Below are 21,861 nucleotides of genomic sequence, written 5' to 3'. Positions count from 1 at the left end.
ACCCAGGCGCCCCTCAATGGCTTACTTTTATTGAGTGCTTCATATGTGCACGACCCTGTCTAAGCATTAAAAGGCATATTAATTCATTTACTTTTCACATTGATCCTAAAACATGGATTACTAAAATCTCTATACAGACGAGGAAACAAGCAGAGAAATAAGTTCTTAAAATGAGTTTTCTTTACATTCAAATGCCACAGTGGAGACAGAACTAGGACTCACAGAAATGAGCAAGGCAGGTTCTTCCCTTAAAAATATATATGTAACACTGAGCAACATTTAAAATATTAGAACCATTGGGGCGCCTGGGTGGCTCAGTCAGTTGAGCATCCGACTTCAGTTCAGGTCATGGTGTTGCCGTTCATGAGTTCAAGCCCCGCGTCGGGCTCTGTGCTAACAAACAGCTCAGAGCCTGGAGCCTGCTTCAGATTCTGTATCTCTCTCTCTCCCCCTCCCCTGCTCATGCTCTGCCTCTCTCTGTCTCTCAAAAATAACTAAATGTTAAAGAAATTAAAGAAAAATAAATAAAATCTTAAAACCATGTATACATTGCATTACTTCAGTCACTAAATTCTCATGCCCATTTTTAGAGGTCTCTAACTGGCTCTAAAGGTATGACTTTTCCTTCAATATATGCAACTATGAGGATGATTTTTTTTAATGTTTTTTATTTATTTTGAGACAGAGAGAGAGAGAGACGGGGGGGGGGGGCGGGGAACAGGGGCATAGAGAGAGGGAGAGAGAGAATCCCAAGTAGGCTCCATGCTCAGAGTGGAACCTGCTGCGGGGCTCGATCCCATGAACTGTGAGGTCATGACTTGAGCCAAAATCAAGAGTTGGATGCTTAACCAACTGAACCACCCAGGCACCCTGAAGATGACTTAAAAAAAAATTTTTTTTAACGTTTATTTATTTTTGAGACAGAGAGAGACGGAGCATGAATGGGGGAGGGTCAGAGAGAGAGGGAGACACAGAATCTGAAACAGGCTCCAGGCTCTGAGCTGTCACCACAGAGCCTGACGCGGGGCTTGAACTCATGAACCTTGAGATCATGACCTGAGCTGAAGTCGGACGCTTAACCGACTGAGCCACCCAGGCGCCCCTGAAGATGATTTTTTAAAAACATTCTCTACTGGGCAAAAATGCCATCAGAAACCAAAAGCACAATGGAAATACAATGCTGCTTTAACGCCGGGTTTTCTCTGAGCAAACAACAGACAAATGTGTTGAGGAAACAGGAAATATTTATTGGAAACAGCTTTAGTGGTTAGTTGTATAAGATGAATGAGGTCCAGGAGACCCTTTTGTGTAAGGCTGGGAACCATTAGTCCATATTTGCACATTTCCCGGCATGAAGGGATGACCCTGTCTTCCCCTTACCCTCAACAGTGAGTTAAACAGAAATTCCCAACCCCGTCATCATTCTGTTGAACTCACTGATCTTAACCAGTTGAGCAACAGTAATTGGGTTGAGATGTGATTACTTCCATCTTCTGTGTGCCCTACCTTCACAGTAGGAACTGTCAGGCTCCCTGCCTTCTTTGACAACAGGCTACCAAAATCAGGACTCAAGGCAAATGCCACAACTACATGGAATGTATCTCTTAAATAAAAGTCTAAGGAATTGGAAGAATGCAAGAAAATTCAAGCACTTTCCAGATTCCTTGGATTCCCCCAAATATGACAGACCTGTGGGCAAAGATCAATGGAAATGTTGATGCTTTTACAGCCACAGAGAAACATATTAGCTGTGTGAAGGCAGGTGGTATTTTCTGATCCAAAACAAAATTCATTCCCCCACCCTGGTCACATAGATTCTTCCAATGGAAGAAGATTCTTTTTACCCATTTTCCAGCTACCATTGAGCTGGCCAATTTTACAGGACTGTTGCACAGGCTTCATGGGGCAGCCCACTGGAGAAGCAAACCATGGCCTCAAAAATTTGATCTCATTGGCTGTCAGCCCTGGATGCAGTAGGCATCAGCTTAAGGAACTTTCTAAAACCATGAACCATCACCTACTCCCAGGTATTTGGATTTTCTCAGTCTAGGGAGGATCTTTTAAAAAAAGCTCTTTAGGTAAATTTAAGGCTGGCCTGGATTGAGAACCACTGAGCCACACAACATTTCTCTGTATTCCGGTGCCTGGACTCTTTCTCCCTGGATTATCCTAAGATCTCCCAACTGAATTCTGTGATAAGCTTTGCCCCTCCCTGCCCACAACAAATCTATCCTAGTCCAAGAGTCCCCGAGCCCCTGGATTCGCTTTCATGAAATACAGAATTCATGATGTTACTCTCCTGCTTATAATTCTTCACTGACTCTCCACCACCTTTCAGATACAGTCCACACTCCTCGGCAGACCCACAACCTTCTTAATTTGGCCTCTGCCTTATGCATTTGTCTCCTGGAAGGCCTCCAAATGCAAGCTTTGCTCATCTTACTGAATTCCTTGAGGTTCCCAGGATGCATCATGCTCTCTCACACTGCAAGCTCTTAATCTGTTCTCCCCCTTACTCCTAAATTCTCCCTTCTCCACCCTGTCAACCTGTCTCTCCTACCTTTCCCACGCTGGGTGAGGTGCACCTACCCAAAGCTTCTTAATTCATTTATGTCCTGAAAGAGTACTTCTTCCATATTGGAAGTACAAATAGATTTGTTTGAAGGAAAAAAAAAAAAAAAAGAATCCATTAATATTTTCTTCCCTTCAGAAACAGACTGAGAACTATAATGCAAAACCCCTTCTCTTTGCAATTAATAATAAAAATAAATGTTAAACCTACACAACTGCCAAAGACTGGTTATCAGGATTTACCTCCGTAAAATGAATTTCTAGATGGCCTAAGTCAGATTGCAGAATGTATACAGTAATATTTATTACACTTTAATGTTATCTAATCACAGCCAAGATTTTGACTAGCAACTACATTCCTACCCTCAGGTGCCTAAAAGCATTCTAAACATCTGTTGTGCATATTCTGAAAGAAACCAGTTAGGAAGCTTCTGGAAGGCCAGTCGATACTAATTCAGTTTCTAAGTCTGTTTGGCCTAACAGGGGCGGACCCAAACCTACCTTCAGGAATATTCTGGTATAGTCATACATGTAAGTGAAGCCAATCATCCTTCATTTCCCCCCTTCACTCAGTAATTATTTACTGAACATCTCCGAAGTATGCTCCAGCTGTGCTCAGGGACAACCAGACAGAGGTTCCTGCCCAGAAGCAGGAAGCCAAATGGAAAGGTAATTCACAGTTGAGTACATAGTGTCCGATGATCCTCTACTAGGGAAAGAACTGGTTTCCTAAGGGCTATTCTAAGGTCTTTGGGTTTGTTAAGGCCCAAGTGACCTGCTACAGAACACCAGTGAGTACTCATTTCGCAGGTGAAACTACCTACAGCCCACATGCCCTAACTTCTTCATATACCCCATCTGTCACCCAATCTCCCTCGAGCTAACTGATCCAGCTATACTGGCCTCTTCCCACCCACCCCATACCCCTTTTCCTGCTTTATTTTGTCTCCTTCCAAAATATGTATTATGTGTACTTTCCCCTCTGTAAGCTCCAAAAGGGTGAGTTTCTTTGTCTACTTTGCTCTCTGATACATCCTAAGCACCTACAGCAGCGTGGGGCACAAGGTAGTTGCTCAATAAATATTACACAGCCACGATATGACTTTTGTTCTAGGGAAGTGGTTTTCCTATTTTTTCTGACCAGGATCCATGATAAGAAATACATTTTACATTATAACCTGGAACACAAATGTATGTATACATGTGCACACACACACACATTCACGTATACAAACACACGTGTCTGTACCAGCATACGCAGAACTGAAACAAGTTTCACCAAATAACACTTAAAATTAGTTATGCAGTCTTACATTTTTCAATTCCATTTAAAAAAGTAGTTATGTTACTCACCAAAGCCACCAGTTTGAAATGTATTATTCTCACACCATAGTTTTTTCTTACAAAGGAAGGAAGGGAGGAAGGAAGGAAGGAAGGAAGGAAAAGAGACAGAGAGAAAGGAAAAGGAAAGAAGGAAGGAAGGGGGAGAGAGAGGAAAAGAAAAGAAAAGAAAAGAGAAAGAAGGAAGGAAGGAAGAGGAAACTAAGAACTAACATGTAGTACGGAGGAGAATGTGATGAGGCACAGGAAAGACATGTATGAATTCAGAGGTGGGAGGGGGCTGCTTGGGCACATGGTCTATGCTCAGCCTTCAAGGAGGCTAACATAATCTCCTATGTAAGAGTGGATGGGGGAGAGAAGATTCCGAGTAAAGGTGGAGGGGTGGTGAAGCACAGGAGTTTGTGAAAGGATGCTAATCGGTCCCATGTACCGTAACACTGACAAAGGAAGGGAGGCATGAAGTGGAAAGCAGGTTCTCCCACAGAGCACATACAGGCATCTCCTTAGCCTGGTTACCCAAAGAGCAGCGAACATTATTTCTTCAGATGTAAAACAGTTTTGCTTTAGAAAATGTAAAACTTTCTAATAATCCATCACACCAAGATGGCAAAGTATTACCTGCAACAGGTCAGGAAAACAGGTTCAGGAAAGAATGCATTGCTTTGTTAAGTAGCCTTGAGAAAATAATCTGTCTGGACCAGTTTCCTCATCTGTAAAACCTGGGATTGCCATAGGCTTTGTAAACTCCCCAGGCTTCTGACTCTCAGATCTTTTTTATGCCAATTTCCCCTGCTCTCTAAGACAACCTTTAGAATAGGTTCCATCGCTACTGTTAAGCTTTCAGATTTATCACCAATTACACGGAGGCATTTTTCTTCCCTCAAAAAACTGGATCATTAGTAACTGCTGTAAATTCCCCAATTTTGCAGATTTACTGAAGCTTATTGCTAAAATTTGTAATTTGGTTCCTAACGGATCAGTTCCTTGATTTGCCTCGTGATGCCTGTGTTCATATTATAGGGAACCCAAAACCCTAGATATTTTTGCTTATTTGTGTGTCTACAGCCCTCAAACTAAAAAATTCATCTTTATAGGAGGAACATGCTTAGAAAACCCATAGAAAACCTTGAGTTTTACTCTGTTTACTGAGCTTTTATGTTCATGCTTTGCCAACAGTAGCATCCTGACTTCTACAGAATCAGTGAGTTGGGTGCTGAAATGCTTCTTGGAGCTTCTCTCATCTTTTCTCTTCACCAGTGAGGAAGCTGGTTCAGAGTTTAGGTAATTTGCTGAAGGTTCCAGAACTGCCCTGCTCTCCCAGGCTAGTGCACCTTCTGCATACGTTGACTGCCTGCAAAGATTACTCTCACTTTTAAATCATCAGACTGCTGGGGCGCCTGGGTGGTTCAGTCGGTTAAGCATCCGACTTTGGCTCAGGTCACGATCTCATGGTATGTGAGTTCGAGCCCCGCGTCGGGCTCTGTGCTGACTGCTCAGAGCCTGGAGCCTGTTTCAGATTCTGTGTCTCCCTCTCTCTCTGACCCTCCCCCGTTCATGCTCTGTCTCTCTCTGTCTCAAAAATAAATAAACGTTAAAAAAAAAATAAAAAAAAAATAAATCATCAGACTGTTTTTCAGTACAAGCAAAAACTGCAAGTTTTGGAAAGTTTCCTTTTTAAGTTTTTCCTTCCTTCCTTCCTTCCTTCCTTCCTTCCTTCCTTCCTTCCTTCCTCCCTCCCTCCCTCCCTCTTTTCCTTCCTTCCTTCCTTCCTTCCTTCCTTCCTTCCTTCCTTCCTTCCTTCCTTCTTTCTTTCTTTCTTTCTTTCTTTCTTTCTTTCTTTCTTTCTTTCTTTTTTTCTTTCTTTCTTTCTTTCTTTCTTCCTCTCTCCTGCTTGAGGTCTGGTGGCAGATCTGTTGCTTTCTAATAAAGAACATTCCTAGAAATAATGTAAACGGGGAAAAAGGACCCATTTTTCCCCCAGTGATGTGATGACAACTTAATATAAGGTTTTGCCTTAAAAAAAGGAAACCATGAGAGACGCACCCTGCAAGCCTATACCGGTATTATGCACATGAAGAGACACTCCAGCAATGCAGAAATTAAATCAATTGACATCCCCTTTGGGGATCATTTAGTTCAAGTGTTTACAAAATACTGTTTTATCACATCAAAAAATATGTGCTCATCCCTCCCAAAGGCAAACAGCTCTGCATTAATTTGAGCCCATGGTTGACATGGCTCTCTCAGGTATCCAGACTTAAACTGACCCAGTTATTTCCAGGAACAGAAAATATCTTTCAGCTAATCAAAAACTAGCACTACCCAGCACAAATGAAAATAAACTATTAAGGAAATGGATACAGCATCACCACATTTTTCTATTTCCTTTCTATGTGGGGTGGGATTGAAAACCCTTTGGTTTACATACAAGCATGCACCCACATTTCTAGTATTCTGTATCAAATACTTATGCATTTGCAACCATGCATTGCTAAGAAAAATGATTTGAAATAGCTCTTAAAATACTAAACCCTTTAAAGATAATAATTGCATAGATTAAGAAGCCAATTTCAAGAAAGGAAACAATCTAAATAACATACTTTTAAGGGATCTTATTTTTCTGAGTCTCATTTTTTCATAAAACGAAGCAGATGTTTTAAGATTATATAATCCACTTCCTTTGTAACTTATGATTCAAGGCAAAATACCTAGTTATAAACCTAAAGTAGCCAACCCCCCATCTCCATGATGAAAGGTTCGCAGGCACATCAATTCTTTCATTACATGTTAGCAAAGCTTATTCTACTAAGTAACCTCCAACCCCAATCTTTGGTTTTGTCCCAAGTTCTATAGTGCCATAGGGCAGGAAATAGAAATACTGTGCAAATGGCAGCAAATTAGAAATAGAGGGAACAGTAAGGAATTCTAAAGAAACTGTCCACTCAGGTTTTAGTCCATTCTGACAGCAAGAAAAAAGAAAGCAAGAATATAATGAAGCATCAAGTTGCCCTACACAAAGACCAACGAAAATAAAAAACATGGAAGCAACTGGTAAATAGAGCGGCTGTTAGGCATTCCTATGTCTAACCTCAAACAGAAAACACTATTGGATTTGATGTTCTCAGTTTTGTGCCACAAAGTGTAAGAAAAAATTAGGACTACTGTCTTCTAGGTCAGCTAAAGAATTATTTTCATTAAAAATGCTGGTGACAACCAGTCCCCCAGACACACACAATCTAATGGTCAAAGCTGGTTCCGATACATCTCTTTAGTTTAGGAAGGCTTCTGGTTTTATATGGATACATTTTCCTACAAACACATTAAGATCCTCATTTTGTTGCTATAACCCATTTTGTTCACACACGCAGGCAGGAAGAGGTCTGAAGCACATATGACCTTGGACTAGTCACTGAATTTCCAGGCATCTCGGCTGCCCCTCACCAGGGAAGAGGCAATGTTTTTCCAGGCTGCCTTTGCAAAGTTCGGGAATTTCCCATGAAATGACTTTTAGAAATGTGCATGCATCACGGAAGATCTGTTTTTCGTGCTAATCTTTGAAAATGGGAGTTGTACGGAGATTGTCCCCTTGTGAGTTTATAGTTTCTCCAGACTCGGGAGTGAAGATGATTTTAGAATTTTAGCGTCTTCTATCTATTCTGTCACCTGTGTGTGACAAAGGGCAAGGCATGGCTGTAGTGCAGCTCAGTCATGGGCCACAGGCCATCTCACCTCCGAGGTCCCTTCCTCCATGGCTTCCTCAGCGCTGCAGCCTGGGAAATGCTACAACCTCAGGGTGTGGAAAACTTCTGTCCCTCAGACATCCTCTAGAGACTTCTGCAAGAAGGAAGGCGCCTTTCTGACAAGCTTCAGGAAGCAGCCTGCAATCCTCTCTGCGGGACACTCAAAGGTGGGGCGGGAAGAGAACAAAATGTGGATGGGAGGTGTCAAAGGCATCTGAGGACTCCAGCTTCACTGACCTCAGCCTTCAGTTAGTTTTTGATTTTCCTCCTGGGGACAGGAGGGGGGTAAGACATGAAAAGGCCACCAAGCAGAGGTTTATATGAATGGAAAAGGAGTATACTTTCTACTATGAAACTCAGTTCAGCAGCAAACTAAAAAAACAAAACAAAACAAAACAAGGATGAATGCCTAAGAGAAATCAATTCCCTCAATTCCCGCTTTAACGCTAGCAAGGACATTTCCAACAACATTATCTCTTAATAGGCAGTCATTTTCAAGATGCTACTCAAATGTTTTCACTGACATCTGGAAGAGAATTTTCCATTAGAAATATTGTTTTAAAATACTTTCCCTGAAGAGAGCATTATTCACTATAGTCCATGGAAGCTAGAAAATGGAATCCCAGATTCCTTCCCCAAATGTTAAAGACAAAGGCTCAAGTCTCCATTCACTGCGCCCCAGAGGGGGAACACAGAAACCACTAATTTGTCAACTTTGGACCCTAAGATTAGAGTCCCTTAGGACACTGCAAAGTAACTGCAAGGCTCTACACAGCCACCAAATACTGTTTCCTAAATTGAATCAACTCAAGCCAAACATATCTCCCTCAATTGCACGTGACAGCCATGCACACCTGGTTGGAATCCTAGCTCGGCCACGTACAGCCAGCGACCTTCCGCAAGGAATGGAACTCTCCCGAGCCTCGGATTCCTCATCTGTAAAAGGGGAATAATCACATGGGTCTTTCTGGAGCCACCGAGGTGAAGGTTAAACGTGCAATAAGGGCAAAGTACGTGAGAAATTTTAGCTTCTATAATATTATTACCATCCTGTCAAAAGTCTGTGGGTTTTTTACAAAAATTAAAAAGGAGCATTCACACTAGAGAAGGGTGACTATTCCTTGTGAGAGACGATAAGACTATACACACTAATATACACGCAAGCCTTTCTTCCCGTGCACCACAGCAAGGAAGGTATAGTGAAAAAAAAGTTAAGACAGAGTAGACCTAATTAAAGAATCCCCAGCAGGACCACTCCCTACTCCTTATCATTGATCATGATAATCCTTAACAACAACACAGGATCGCACAAGGAAAAGGGCAGACAGACAGGAAGAGCCCTTCTCGGCTGGGAATCTTCCCCCCTTTCCATTAATTAGATTTCTGACTAATTTGAGGTTGAAAGAAAACACCACTGATTGCACTCCTACCAGCAACCCACTCCCATAAAGCAAATTTTAATCTTACAGCACCGTCTTTCTTAAAAGAGGAATGACCCACAAGTCTCGGAATTCCTGATAGAAGGACAATTGTGAACACCGCTCCAGAAAAGCATTTTCCTCTTAATTTCACAAGACGAACTGGGGACTGCGCTTTTTGAGGACACAGTGTTTGGATGTTAACGCTTTATGGCTGGGCATTAGTTCCCCCTGATAACCACAGCAAGGAACCACTTGCTAGGTCCTACACTTTTGAGGTCCTAAATGCCATGCACATCATTCCTTTGCATGGTATCCCCACAACTCCAGAGTTTAAGGACAAATCCTGTTAAAATGAGCACTCGATGAAACTCAGGAATCACCATGTTTAGAAATTAAATTCTCTCCTCTACTGGATCCCAACTCTTAGACTTCTAATCACTGAACTATGCGAACAAAAAATCAAGATCACCTTTCTCCCCAGGTCTGCTTTATAATTTTGAGAACAGGCTTGGCATGACGTGAGCCTTGATGTCCACTACACTTCGGGGCCAGGTTTGACTAGGGTGTTCTAAAGCTCTAAGAATTCGGTCTTTAGTGATCTGGCAATATCCAGAGAGGAAGGGGAAACATCTGAAGTTATTTTTACTTTTGCAAGTCTTCTGGCTGTACAGGGAAAATGCTAGGGTGGGTCAAGTATTGTCTGGAGCCCTTCAGGGGCTTTTTTTTTTTTTTTTTTTGCATGGCCTCATTTCCGTCTTCCTGTTGCTAGGAAGGAGAGTTAAGCATGAGAAACTCGTGTTTACAATACTGGACCATCCTGTCCAGCACAAGGCTCTCTTCAAAAATGCACGATTCACTTCACCCACTGTACTTTGGATGCCCCCATTCTTCTGGACCAAATCGCCCTTTCCTGAATATTTTCAAATAGCATATTTACCTGCCTCGGTCATAAAAATAACCACTCTCATGTTAACATTGCATCATGGCTTAAAATCTCCACAGGGACACCAAGGGAAAGTCAAGTACTTATTTTTGTATTTCGAACCACCTCTTGGAATCCCACCAAGACTCTGACTGGAGGGCATCTTCATGGGGCCTCCCATATCCCCTCTAAGCCCCACGCTGGTTAAGAGTTTAAGTACTACATACATTTTTTCACTCACTTTACAGTCATAACTCGTTTAATCGTAACATGTTTTCCTATTAATCTGGTATATTTTCCAAAAGCAACCAAATATCCCTTTTTAATGGAAAAACACCCTTAAATTTTGCTCGGTTCTTTGAACTATAGTATTGAACAATAACAAAATAAGAAACAAAACAAGGCTTTAGGTTAAAGGGCAACTGGCCTCTCACCTTCCCTCCACAACTCTAGGAAAATCCTCTGGCTGGCCTAATGGATGAAAACCTGGAACGCTGCCTTCAATTGGCCATAGTCAATTGCTTAACTGTTCGACCTTTTCACTCTGAAGGAGTAAGTGGTGTTTCTCATAAGATCTAAAATTGGTAAGTTAAAGTCACAGATTAAGTCACTGAAACCATATTTCTCATCCACTCTAGGGGAAGATTCAAGTGGGAAGCTACTTATTTTGATCCCGTGGAGTCAGGAAACAAAGTCAGTCCCTGTTCTTGAGTTTCTGGCCAGCTTGGTGTGTAAGGTGTCACTCAGCTAGAAGTAAAATAAAATCTCTCTCTCTTTTTTTATTTTTCTTCTTTTGGTCAAAAGCAAACTTTTAGAGCAGCTGGGAGAGAAAGTCAGTCTGCTGTGCTTCATTTTAAACACTGAACAGTAGTGCTAATGAAAAAAATATGCAGCCAGGCTCGGGCCACGCTGTAAATCTGGCGTGCCACAATAAAAAGTTAATACATGCAATTGCCAACATTTTCTCAGAAAATGTCTTGAAATAACTTCTGAACGCACATCTGCTAGCTATTTGACACTCATTCCCCAGGACTTCAGTTCTTCTATTAGGGGGGCTGTTGACTTTCAGGGCACCCCTCTGGCCATCTGCTACAGTCCGCAAGCCAAGATGGCACTGGGTGCCTCCATTAATTCCACACTTACGGTCTGCAAATTATCTCTGTGGAGGACCAGCCTGCAGTCCAGATGGATGCCGAATTAGTCAACCTCTTGGAGCTGCTGATAGATTTACATTCAGAGTTCTGCCGGGCTATTATTTTCCCTCATCCCTTCGGCAAACAGAGTTTGGAAAAAAAAAATGTAATTTGAGACTCAGTATTCTACCTTCACCAGAGCTGTGATTTTTTTCTACCCAAATGCGTCATACATGCCACCCTCACGAATCTTTCTGTAGTGGAGGGCTGTGCCTAGGCTGCTTTGCTCCACCGCACCAAGGAGGCCGAAAGAGCTTCTGAATCCTGAGAATGAACCGTTTGCTATGTTGGGTGTAAAAAGGCTCACTCAACACTAGGGTGAGGCAAGGTTTTCTTCGCCGAGGTGCAGATTAATAACTATATGCAGGCGTTTCCTTCCACAGTGATCAGCACAAATTGGGAATTTGTGAACCATCAATACCAGGCACGGTACTAAACGCTTGTATTAGCTCATTCGTTCCCCACAACCTTCTCGCGTAGTAAATACAGTTATTACCCCCAAGTTGCAGACGAAGGAGGTGCAGAGAGGTCTCAACACTTCCCAGATGCGCCCAGCGAACAGGCTGCGGACCTAGGGTTCCTACTTCGCCAGGCTCACCCTGGTCTGTTTTGATTCCCCTCGCACGCAACAGGGGATGTACGCCGGAAAAATGAGCGGATTTGCATAATCTGCAAATTACACGTGGCAGGGCCAATTTGCTGTGGCCAGGGGAGAAACTCCTTCGGAAGGATCAAAGTCTCAGCCGGTGACGTCGGAGATGGGGACAGGGACACAGAGGCAGCGTGGGGCAGCGTTCCCAAAGGCCGTGACTTCGCTACGCAAAAAGTCGGGCGTGCTTCCTTCCTTCCTCTCGCCGGCCCAGGGACTCGCCCCGCGCTGGCGCCTCCTCCGGAGACAAGGGCGTGGGCATCTCCACCCCGCATTTTAGGAAACCCGATTCAACGCCCCAGCACGTGAAGGCACTCGGCAACCTTCCCAGCAGGCACCCCTCACACGTAAGCCAAGGGGCTTGCAACCCTCTCCAGGGGCCAGCAGCCACCAAAACCCTAAGTCTGAATTACTTTCCAGCATTGAAAATATTTGAGCAAAAACCGTTTGAAATTAAAACAATAATTTTTCCTCAATTTACTTTCAAGCAGTTACAAAAAACAACAACCATTTTCAAGGGTCACTGCGGCCTGAACATCCCCAAATAATAAACTCTCAGGGAGTCCACACCGATTTCGGACTTATATAGTGAAGGGCTGTAGTCACGGAGCCCCGAACGTCCCCGGAAAGGCGGTCGCGCAGCGCCTCTGGGAACCAGAGCCCTTCGCCTGGGACTTAGAGCAGGGCCGCCGGCGCGGCCGGGCTGGCAGCCGGCCCTCCGTGTGCCCCCGCCGGGTGTGCACCCACAGCCCCAGCGGGAAGTTAGCGTGGGCTTCAGTTCATTAGTCGCGGTTGCCCCCGGCCCCCAGCCCTTCCAGGAGCCCACCGGGCGCGCCGTCCCGTGACCCCGTAGCAGTGAGTTGCCAGGAGTCGTTACCCGAAATTAAGACCTCCCTCCCCAAACCATGACGCTCGTTTTTCCCACACTCCACCTCCTCCACTCCGAGAAATTTGGGCGACTCGGTCCCGAGCTTCCTCGGAAAGCCTTTTAAAAGCACAGAACGACAGGCACCGACTTGACAAGGCGGGGTGACATTTCCTCCGCGGCGAGTCCCCTCCGCAGCTGGCTCCCGCAGCTGGCCCGACGGCAAGGCACAAGTCTAGCTTACGTGTTAGGATCATGATGTCCGGCTTCTCCCTGCACATCAACAGCGGCGGGGGGTTGCGGGAGCGCGGTGGGGAAGTCGAGGCAGCTCAACTCCCGCGCCTGCACCCACGGCGGCACCCGAGACACGCGCGCTGGCGGTTCTTAGCGCATCCTTGCTCGCCGCTCCGCACCCCTCGCCACGGCCCCAGAAAGAACTCGGCGTTTTCCAGAGGTCAAAGGGAGAGAGAGCTCAGGGAGAGGGGCAAGAAGCACGGGAGCCGTTGCTCCTGTTGAGGAGAAGTTCGGCCATGGCCGGGTCAGGAGCTAAGCGCCTACGCTCCAGCTGCTGGAGCGCTCTGCCTCCCGCGCGCCTCTCCGGCCGCGCCCTCCCGCAGGGCCCGCCCCCGAGGGGAGGGTCTAGGCTGGGCAGCGTGGCCTCCTCCGCGCCTCCTAAGTAGTGGGCCGCAGCTTCTGACGGTCCTCAGGTCCGAGGCCCCGCCCCAGACCCCGCCCCTTGTTGCTCCGCCCGTCACCTCCTCCAGGCAGCAGGAGAGCCAGCCACAGCCTCTGGCCGTCCCCTGACCCCGCCCCCTCGGCCCCGCCCCCGCGCCTCCACGGCCCGGGGCTGGAATGTTTTCCTCTGGCCTCCACGTCTGCAGGGGGAAGCTTCCCGAACTGTTCAATTGTGGGCCTCCGGGGTGAAGGCAAAGGCTGTAGCCTCGAGGCATTTACTTGCGGGGGAAGCGTGAGCTGGACTCTGCGATATCGCGCACTTTCCCTCTTTTTCCTGTTGGCTTTGCACACTTAAAATTATCTCTAGGATTCTGCCTCACATTATGCGGGAACCGCATAAATTTGCAGAAAGGCGGGGAATCAGGGAGGTAGGGATGAATCTAGAATGGGAAGAAGAATACCTGTCCCTTGGACAGTCATCATTCATTGCGAAAGCTTGCAGGGGTACAGGACAAGTGTAAGTAATTATCACTGGTCTACAGAGGGATTGGGTTTTTACTCAGCACGTGTTGAGTCTGTTGTGTACACAGTGTTTTCCAAACTATGGACCTTGGGCCTCAACTAAGTGCACCTCCTGTAACTAACTGGTAGGACCAGTCGAATATACCAGAGAATCATTTTTAAAAAATATTTATTTATTTTTGAGAGAGAGAGAGAGAGAGAGAGAGAGAGAGAGAGAGAGACAGAGCATGATTGGGGAGGCACACAGAGAGAGGAAGACACAGAATCCGAAGCAGGCTCCAGCCTCTGAGCTGTCAGCACGGAGCCTGACGCAGGGCTCCAACTCATGAACTGTGAGATCGTGACCTGAGCTGAGGTTGGCGTTCAACCAACTGGGCCACCCAGGAGCCCCACCAGAGAATAATTTCCGATGGTGATAATCTGCACTTTTACAAATCCTTCGGTGACTCTGATACACTGTAATATGAGGGCCCCTGATATAATGGAAAGCCTCATTTTTAAAGATCACAAGTGAATATAACCTCTGAAAGATATTTAAAAATTCAGACTGGGGTTGCATTACTTTGGGGCTAATTGGTGCTTTCTGTCTATTACCTCTGGTCAAAGAAAACTATTAAACTCATTCATTCAACAAATACATCAAGAGCATTTATTATGTGCCAAACATTGTTCCAGGCTCTGGAACTATGGCAGTGAGCAAAAAAGAGAAACTTCTCTTCCCTACTAAAATTTACTTCCTAGTGGGGAAGATGCACAATAAATGAAGCAAATAAATGAAATATTTAATAGTGTCTTGGATGGAGATACATAAAGGAGGGGAGGGGAGAGAGGAGTTGTGGGAAGGGCTCTTTAAATAGGGTTAAATGCAAATGGGAGACTAGTCTGTCTTAATTATGGTTTAAAATACAGAAGACATACAGAAGACACTTTTTCACTCCAGTTTTTTAAAAGCAATAAAAATGCTAATTCTACCACTGGCTCTCTAATGTACCCAAATCAGAATGCTGGCTCTGGAGAGTGGCCTTGCAGGTTTGGGTTTCTATTCAACAGATATTTCTAGGGCTTTTACCTACTTACAACTGCTGGGGACACCAAAGTAGTCAAGGGTCTGCCCACCTCTGCCTGCTCAGAGTTTACATCTGGTGGGGAAGCAACAAGGGGGCATGTGAAAAAGAGGTGCTGTGAATGTCCAGAAAGTAGAGTCCAAGAAGGCAAGAAGAGCTGCCCTCTGAAGTTTGGATGCTGGGGGAACCGTCAAAATGCCCACAGTTGCCAGCAAGGTGGAGTGTGATTCCAGGGGAGGCTGGAAAAGTAAGGGCAAGAACTTTTCAATTCCCTGCGTGACTGTGTTAAGTATTGTTTCATCCTTTCCAGTTATTGATAGTGAGAAGCCATTTTAATGGATGAAGGCATCCCCTGGCCAGATCTGCAATTTTGAAAAGACCACTCAGGCAGTAGTGTGTACTTTAAACTTAGAAAATAGGAATGCACCTCCTAAACATACTAATTTCCCTTATTTATTAAAAATCCAAACTCTAAAAATACAGATATTCTAAGCATCTCCCCCAAAGCATATTAACTCTCAGAATAATTTCTTTTTTTTTTTTATTTTATTAAACTTTTTTTTTTTTTTTTAACGTTTATTTTTTTATTTTTGGGACAGAGAGAGACAGAGCATGAACGGGGGAGGGGCAGAGAGAGAGGGAGACACAGAATCGGAAACAGGCTCCAGGCTCTGAGCCATCAGCCCAGAGCCCGACGCGGGGCTCGAACTCACGGACCGCGAGATTGTGACCTGGCTGAAGTCGGATGCTTAACCGACTGCGCCACCCAGGCGCCCCTCAGAATAATTTCTTAATGTTTACTAGTAGTTGGGTGAAGTTACATTCAATTTAATTAGGTTTCTAGGAGTTTGTGCAATCCCTATACAACCACCCCCACTAACTATCTGAGAATAAAACATGCTAATCTTTTCACCTCTTCTTGCTCAAACTCCATTCCTTTCTCCTTGATTATTGATGATGCCTTCTCTGGATCTTCTCTAATTTCATCACATTTCTCTAGAGGTTCCTGTAACATGGATTTCTCATCATCTAATAATACTAATAACTCCAAAAACATTATCCTTGGTGAGGTATTGTTTTGCATGTGGCCTTCACTGAATCTCTTCACCTTCTTCCATTCTTTGGTTTATCCACAGCCTGTGTCCTGAGCCAAATCCCACTTTTCATCGTTTTAATTCTTACTTTTAATAGAAATAGATGTGCTACATTTTGAAGGCTGCCGCACCTGTACAACAGTGGTTGAAAGCAGGACTTTTCTGGTCGGGCCACTTAATAGCCAAGTGAGGAATACATTATACTGCCTCTCAAACTTCAGTATCTTCATCTTTAAAAAAGGAGGTTGAACTAGTGCCTATCTTCCGAGGTTTTTAATGAGGATTGAATAGGGTAATGCACCTAAGTGCTCAGCACATAATAAGCACTTGGTGATGTTAGCCCTTATTATTACTATTACTAAGGGGGCACATCAAACAGAAACATGAGGTTTCTATTTAAATAGTCATCCAGGAGAAGACTAAAACAAAACAAAATGAGATCTTGACTTTAACCTTGATGAATCTAAGGCACCTCTACAAACTAGGGGAAGGAAGGAATGGAAAAGTCATTAAGAGTATCAACAAACAGCGGTGCTTTACCAGATGAAAGAGGGTCCCGGGGATAGTGCCGACTCCTTCCCCTTCATTTAGCCTTCAACTCATCACCCCACGTTTCATTTCTTCTGTTGTAGGCAGATGACAGTAGACTAGGCTTGTTGGCTAAGTTGTGTTAACTGACATTGGGTATTGAAACACTGGACTCTGAGAGGCAGGGATTAAGTGGCCCATTTCCCCACCAGCAGTCTATTGTCCTCCAAACCCCTTCAACCCATGACAAGAAAAAACCATCACAAATTACACCAGGTTTTGTTGCCACAATTCGACACAAGAACAAGGGCCTGTGCTGCTGACTTGCTGCCATGTTCTGAGTTTGGTCATCAGGTTCATGGAAGCTGTTCCCTGGGATATCCTATTGTGTGGATGTTTTCACATTCCACTGTGTGTTATCAAGGCAAGAAAAATCACATCCTAAATGACAGAAAGCTAAGTGACTCTGGCTCCTACTCTATATTAATGATTAAGATTAGATACCATTGATATTGCCCAAGGACATCCTCTAGCATTTTCTGCCACTATAATGCATCTTTTAAAAAAAAACTCAAATGTCTACAGACACTCAGGCAGATAACACTGGTGAGGAAAGCAAGCCACAGTGGGGTGGGGAGGCCTGGGGAAGCCAGCTCTCCCCAAGGGGGCAGGATCACTCAGGCTCACTTGATTGTTGGCCTGTGTTAACACAGCTACCCCATGGTTCTGGGTTTAAAGATTTTTCAAGAGCCTCCTAGCTTTCTATAATTTTATTTCAAGCCTCCCAATTTCTAGATGCTGGCAACTACTTAAAAATCTAAACTAATTCCAAGTAATTGCAACTTTGAGCTTCATTTAGCTCCAGGGCAACTGGTTTAAACCTCTGCTCTAGTGATATGAAGCAAGCAGTGTCTTTGGAAATGTATTTCTCTCCCACAGGAACTCAAAGCTGCCTGAGTTTGGAAAATGTTGTAATATAATTTGTGTTCAATGGGGCATTGTGAAATCAGTGTGGAAAGAAATTATTTGTAATGTTCAAAGGAAATATGACAAATAATAGAAAGTTTTGGAAATAATTTTTAAACAGTATTTGATTGAGAGAAATAACTAAAGGGGCGCCTGGGTGGCTCATTTGGTTGAGTGGCCGACTTTGGCTCAGGTCTTGATCTCACGGTTCGTGAGTTCGAGCCCTGCGTCGGGCTGTGTGCTGACAGCTCAGAGCCTGGAGTCTGCTTCTGATTCTGTGTCTCCCTCTCTCTCTGCCCCTCCCCCACATGTGCTCTGTCTCTCTCTGCCTCTCAAAAATAAAGAAAACTAATAAAAATTTTTTTTTTAAAAAAGAGAAATAATTAAATTTGAAATTTAATGATTGTCCTTAAAATACACACTTATGTTTAAGTTTCCATGGCCAAGTCTGGGTTCTTCCCCCACTGTCCACCCTGGTATTTAACCTTTTCAGAAGTGTGTAAGGGGCAACTCGGTGGCTCAGTCAGTTAAGCGTCTGGCTTTGGCTCAGGTCATGATCTCACAGTTCATGAGTTCGAGCCCTGGGTCAGCTCAGAGCCTGGAGCCTGCTTCAGATTCTGTCTCTCTCTCTCTCTCTCAGGTGTCTCCCTCTCTCTGCTTCTCCCCTGCTCGTGCTCGGTCTCTCCTTCTCTCTCAAAGATAAATCAAGATTAAAAAAATTTTTTTAATTAAAAAAAAAAAAAAAAAGAAATGTTTAAAACCCCAATGCTGGAGGTATCAGATGGGGAAAGAAGAGGAAAAGAGAGGGCTAGTCAGTGAAATAGATTCACCCCCTTTAAATTTTATTTAGAGTAGCTCTCTTGTTCAGTCAGACCTTTTTTGATTATGTCTTCTGAACAACTTAAAAGTTTAAAATATGGGGAAGGTGACCTAGCCTACCAGTGATATTTTTAGAGGAGCGGGGAGTCCCTTGTTCGTGCATAAATGTAAGATAAATCTACTTTTGAGATAATCACTTAAATCCCATATGAACCAGTCTGGCATAGTGCTTTCATCATCCAACAATTATTTATTAGACCCCGGAAAAGGCAGTGTGCTGGTGAAGCAAAAATGAACATGAATCAATACATCCTGGGGATGGAGTATACAGAATGACGACTGAAGCCACTGTACTAGGTATCTGTAAACTGTTAAGAGAGTAGATCTGAAAAGTTCTCATCACAAGAAAAAACAGTTTGTAACTATGTGTGGTGACCAATTCGAACTAGATTTACTGTGGTGATCATTTTGCAATATATACGTATATATACATGTATATATAATATTTATATGTAATAATATAAATTTATATTATAATAATAACATAATTTTGATAATGTATTTAGAATAATATATGTAATAACTTATAATATAATATATATAATAATTTGTAATAATATACATGTATATATAATATTTCAACTCTGAAATTAATGTTATATGTCGATTATGTCTCCATAATCGTTGTTCATTAAATTCATTCATTCATTAAATGTTGTTGTTCAGTAAATAACAACAACAAAAGAACATGCAGAGAGGGCTTGGAGGAGAAAACTCTTAGGTGCAAAGTAGGTACAGATACAGTTCTGTAATAGTTCAGTGGAGGGTCTGAATACACTGAAATCTCAATCCTGATTTGATAAATCAACGGACACTCTTTCCTGAGATAATTACAATATTTACAGTAGAGTTTCCTCTTAAAGACAATTTCATTTAGCAGCTCAGGTACACGATTAGCCCAAGGCCTCAGGGCTCAGCTTGCAGGGAAGGAGGGAGCCCAGAGGGTCCTGGCACCAAGTCAGAGCTCTTGCCCCTCCCATCTTCCATTTGGTCTTCACCAATGACTGCTCTGATTCTTTCATGTGTGCTCTGAAGACACAAAGATCAAGCTAATACAAAATGGAAATTGCCAGGGCGCCTGGGTGGCTCAGTCGGTTAAGTGACTTGGGCTCAGGTCACGATCTCACGGTTCATGAGTTGGAGCCCCACGTGGGGCTCTATGTGGACAACTCAGAGCCTGAAGCCTGCTTCGGATTCTGTGTGTCCCTCTCTCTCTGCCCCTCCCCGACTCACACTCTGTCTCTCTCTCTCTCTCAAAAAATAAGTATTAAAAAAAAAAAAAAAAAGTAGAAATTGCCTCCATGAAAGAAACTGGGCTACTTTTCCATCGAATTAGTGAATTTTATTTTAATTTTTTAATGTTTATTTATTTTGAGAGAGCCAGAGAGGGGCTCGAACTCAGGAAACCCTGAGATTTGGACCTGAGACAAAATCAAGAGTTGGATGCTTAACAGACTGAGCCACCCTGGCGCCCCTGAATTAGCCAATTTTAATGGCATCCTTTGATTCTTTGTCTATTCGGACATTTAATAGTGTTTGGGGGCTGGAGGCAAATAATTCATTGAAAGCTCAGGATGGACATTATTTTGTGAGTACTAATAATATTTAATCCTTTGCTTTCTTATTATTTAAATTTTACGATTATAAAATATCCATTGCTAGAAAGGTTAGAAAACATGGAAAAGCATAAAGAAAAAAGTTAACCTCCTCATAATTGCACTACCAGAGATAATTGCAGACATCTGTATTTCATTTTTATGTCTGTCCTCCCAGTCAGGTTTTTAAGTACAGATATTTTGTTGTATAAAATTGGGATCATAGTTTTATTGTTTTGTACTATCTTATTTCATTTACTATACCTGAAGAATGTGACTTTTTATAGTTGCTTCATATTCTATCTTATGGGTTTCTCCATAAATCAATTAATCAATGTTGGGGTGCCTGGGTGTCTCAGTTGGTTGAGCATCTGACTCATGAGGTCATGATCCCAGGGTTGTGGGATCGAGCCCCATGTTGGGCTCTGCACTGAGCGTGTAGCCTGCTTAAAATTCTCTCTCTCTCTCTCTCTCTCTCTGTCCCTCTCCCCCTGCTTGCTCTCTCTCTCTCTCTTTCTATCTCTCTCAAATAAAAAAATAGGGGCACCTGGGTGGCTCAGTCAGTTAAGTGTCCAACTCCAGCTCAGGCCATGATCTTGTAGTTTGCGGGTTCAAGCCTGGCATTGAGCTCTGTGCTGACAGCTCAGAACCTGGAGCCTGCTTTGGATTCTGTCTCCTTCTCTCTCTGCCCCTCCCAACTTGTGCTCTGTCTCTCTGTCTCCCAAAAATAAATAAATGTAAAAATAATAATAATAATAATAATAATAATAATAATAATATAAAATAATATAAAATAAAAAAATAAAATAAGCAAATAAATGTTTCAGCATTTTATTTGCTGCACATTCTTGTATAAGAAATTTCAAAAGAGCAAGAATGATAATTTCTTTAAGAAAATTCACTTATGTACTTTGAACTAAGAGGCTGCAGGGTATTGGGATATTTGATACATATTTCTAAACTGTCACCCAGAAACTTTGTGCCTATCTTACATTTTACCAGTGTTTGAATGTTCTCATTTCTCTCCACTTAAGTATTGCCAGCATTATAATTTCCATTCCTACTGCTATGTTAATGAGCAAAAAGGTATTATCTCATTACTGTTTAAGTCTACATTTTTTTGCATACTAAACTGGCTGAATTTGCTTTACTGTAGTAAAATATACCACTTTAGCCATTATTAAATGTATAGTTTAGCAGCATTACGTCCATTAATGTTGTGTAACTATCACCACTATCCCTCTCCAGAATTTTCTCATCTTCCCCAACTGAAACTTTGTATTTCTTTAACAACAAGTCCCCGGTCTGCTCCCCCACCCCCAGCCCTTTGGGACAGGGTTCTACTCGCTGTCTCTAGCAACTGGACTAGTCCAAGTACCTTATGTAAGTGAAATCACACAGGGGTACCTGGATGGCTCAGTAGTTTAAGCGTCTAACTCTTGGTTTCAGCTCAGGTCATTATCTCACAGTTGGTAAACTTGAGCCCCACACATCAGGCTCTGCGCTGACAGTGTGGAGGCTGTTTGGGATTCTCTCTCTCCCTGTCTCTCTACCCCTTCCCTACTTGCTCTCTCTGTCTCTCAGCAAAACAAAACAAAGCAAAACAAAACAAAACAAAAAACAAACAAAAAAGCGCAAGTGAAATCATACAGCATCTATTCTTTTGTTTCTGGTCCTTTTGTTACACTGGTTGAATATTTTCATATTTATTAACTAGTTGTATTTTTTAAAATTGCCTATTTAGTCCTATAGTTCTTTCTTGTTCGATGAAGCATTTTGTCTTTTGGTACTGATTTAAAATTATTACTTATATATTAGGAACATTAACCATTTGTA

At 43.1% G+C, this 21,861-nt stretch overlaps 1 protein-coding gene across 11 annotated transcripts in view; it reads right to left on the bottom strand.

Annotated features, from left to right (window-relative positions):
- Window positions 1–21,861, bottom strand: part of DLC1 (DLC1 Rho GTPase activating protein) — a 566,624-nt gene that overhangs the window by 33,390 nt on the left and 511,373 nt on the right. Inside the window, exon 1 of one of the 11 annotated variants that reach the window (XM_086703323.1) lies at window positions 12,947–13,352. The exons of 9 other annotated variants lie outside the window; for them this stretch is intronic. In XM_086703323.1, coding sequence (XP_086559449.1) covers window positions 12,947–12,983 — 37 coding nt within the window. In that variant the 5' untranslated portion in view covers window positions 12,984–13,352. Of the gene's footprint in view, window positions 1–12,769; window positions 12,897–12,946; window positions 13,353–21,861 lie in introns of those variants that run through there. One more of the 11 variants, XM_086703325.1, reaches the window with a different exon arrangement.

The sequence above is a fragment of the Puma concolor genome, chromosome B1 (assembly GCF_028749965.1).
Source record: "Puma concolor isolate L17-30 chromosome B1, mPumCon1.1.hap2, whole genome shotgun sequence".
Classification (NCBI taxonomy): domain Eukaryota; kingdom Metazoa; phylum Chordata; class Mammalia; order Carnivora; family Felidae; genus Puma; species Puma concolor.
The sequence above is the reverse complement of the archived record's forward strand: the minus strand, read 5'-3'. Positions and strand labels throughout refer to the sequence as shown.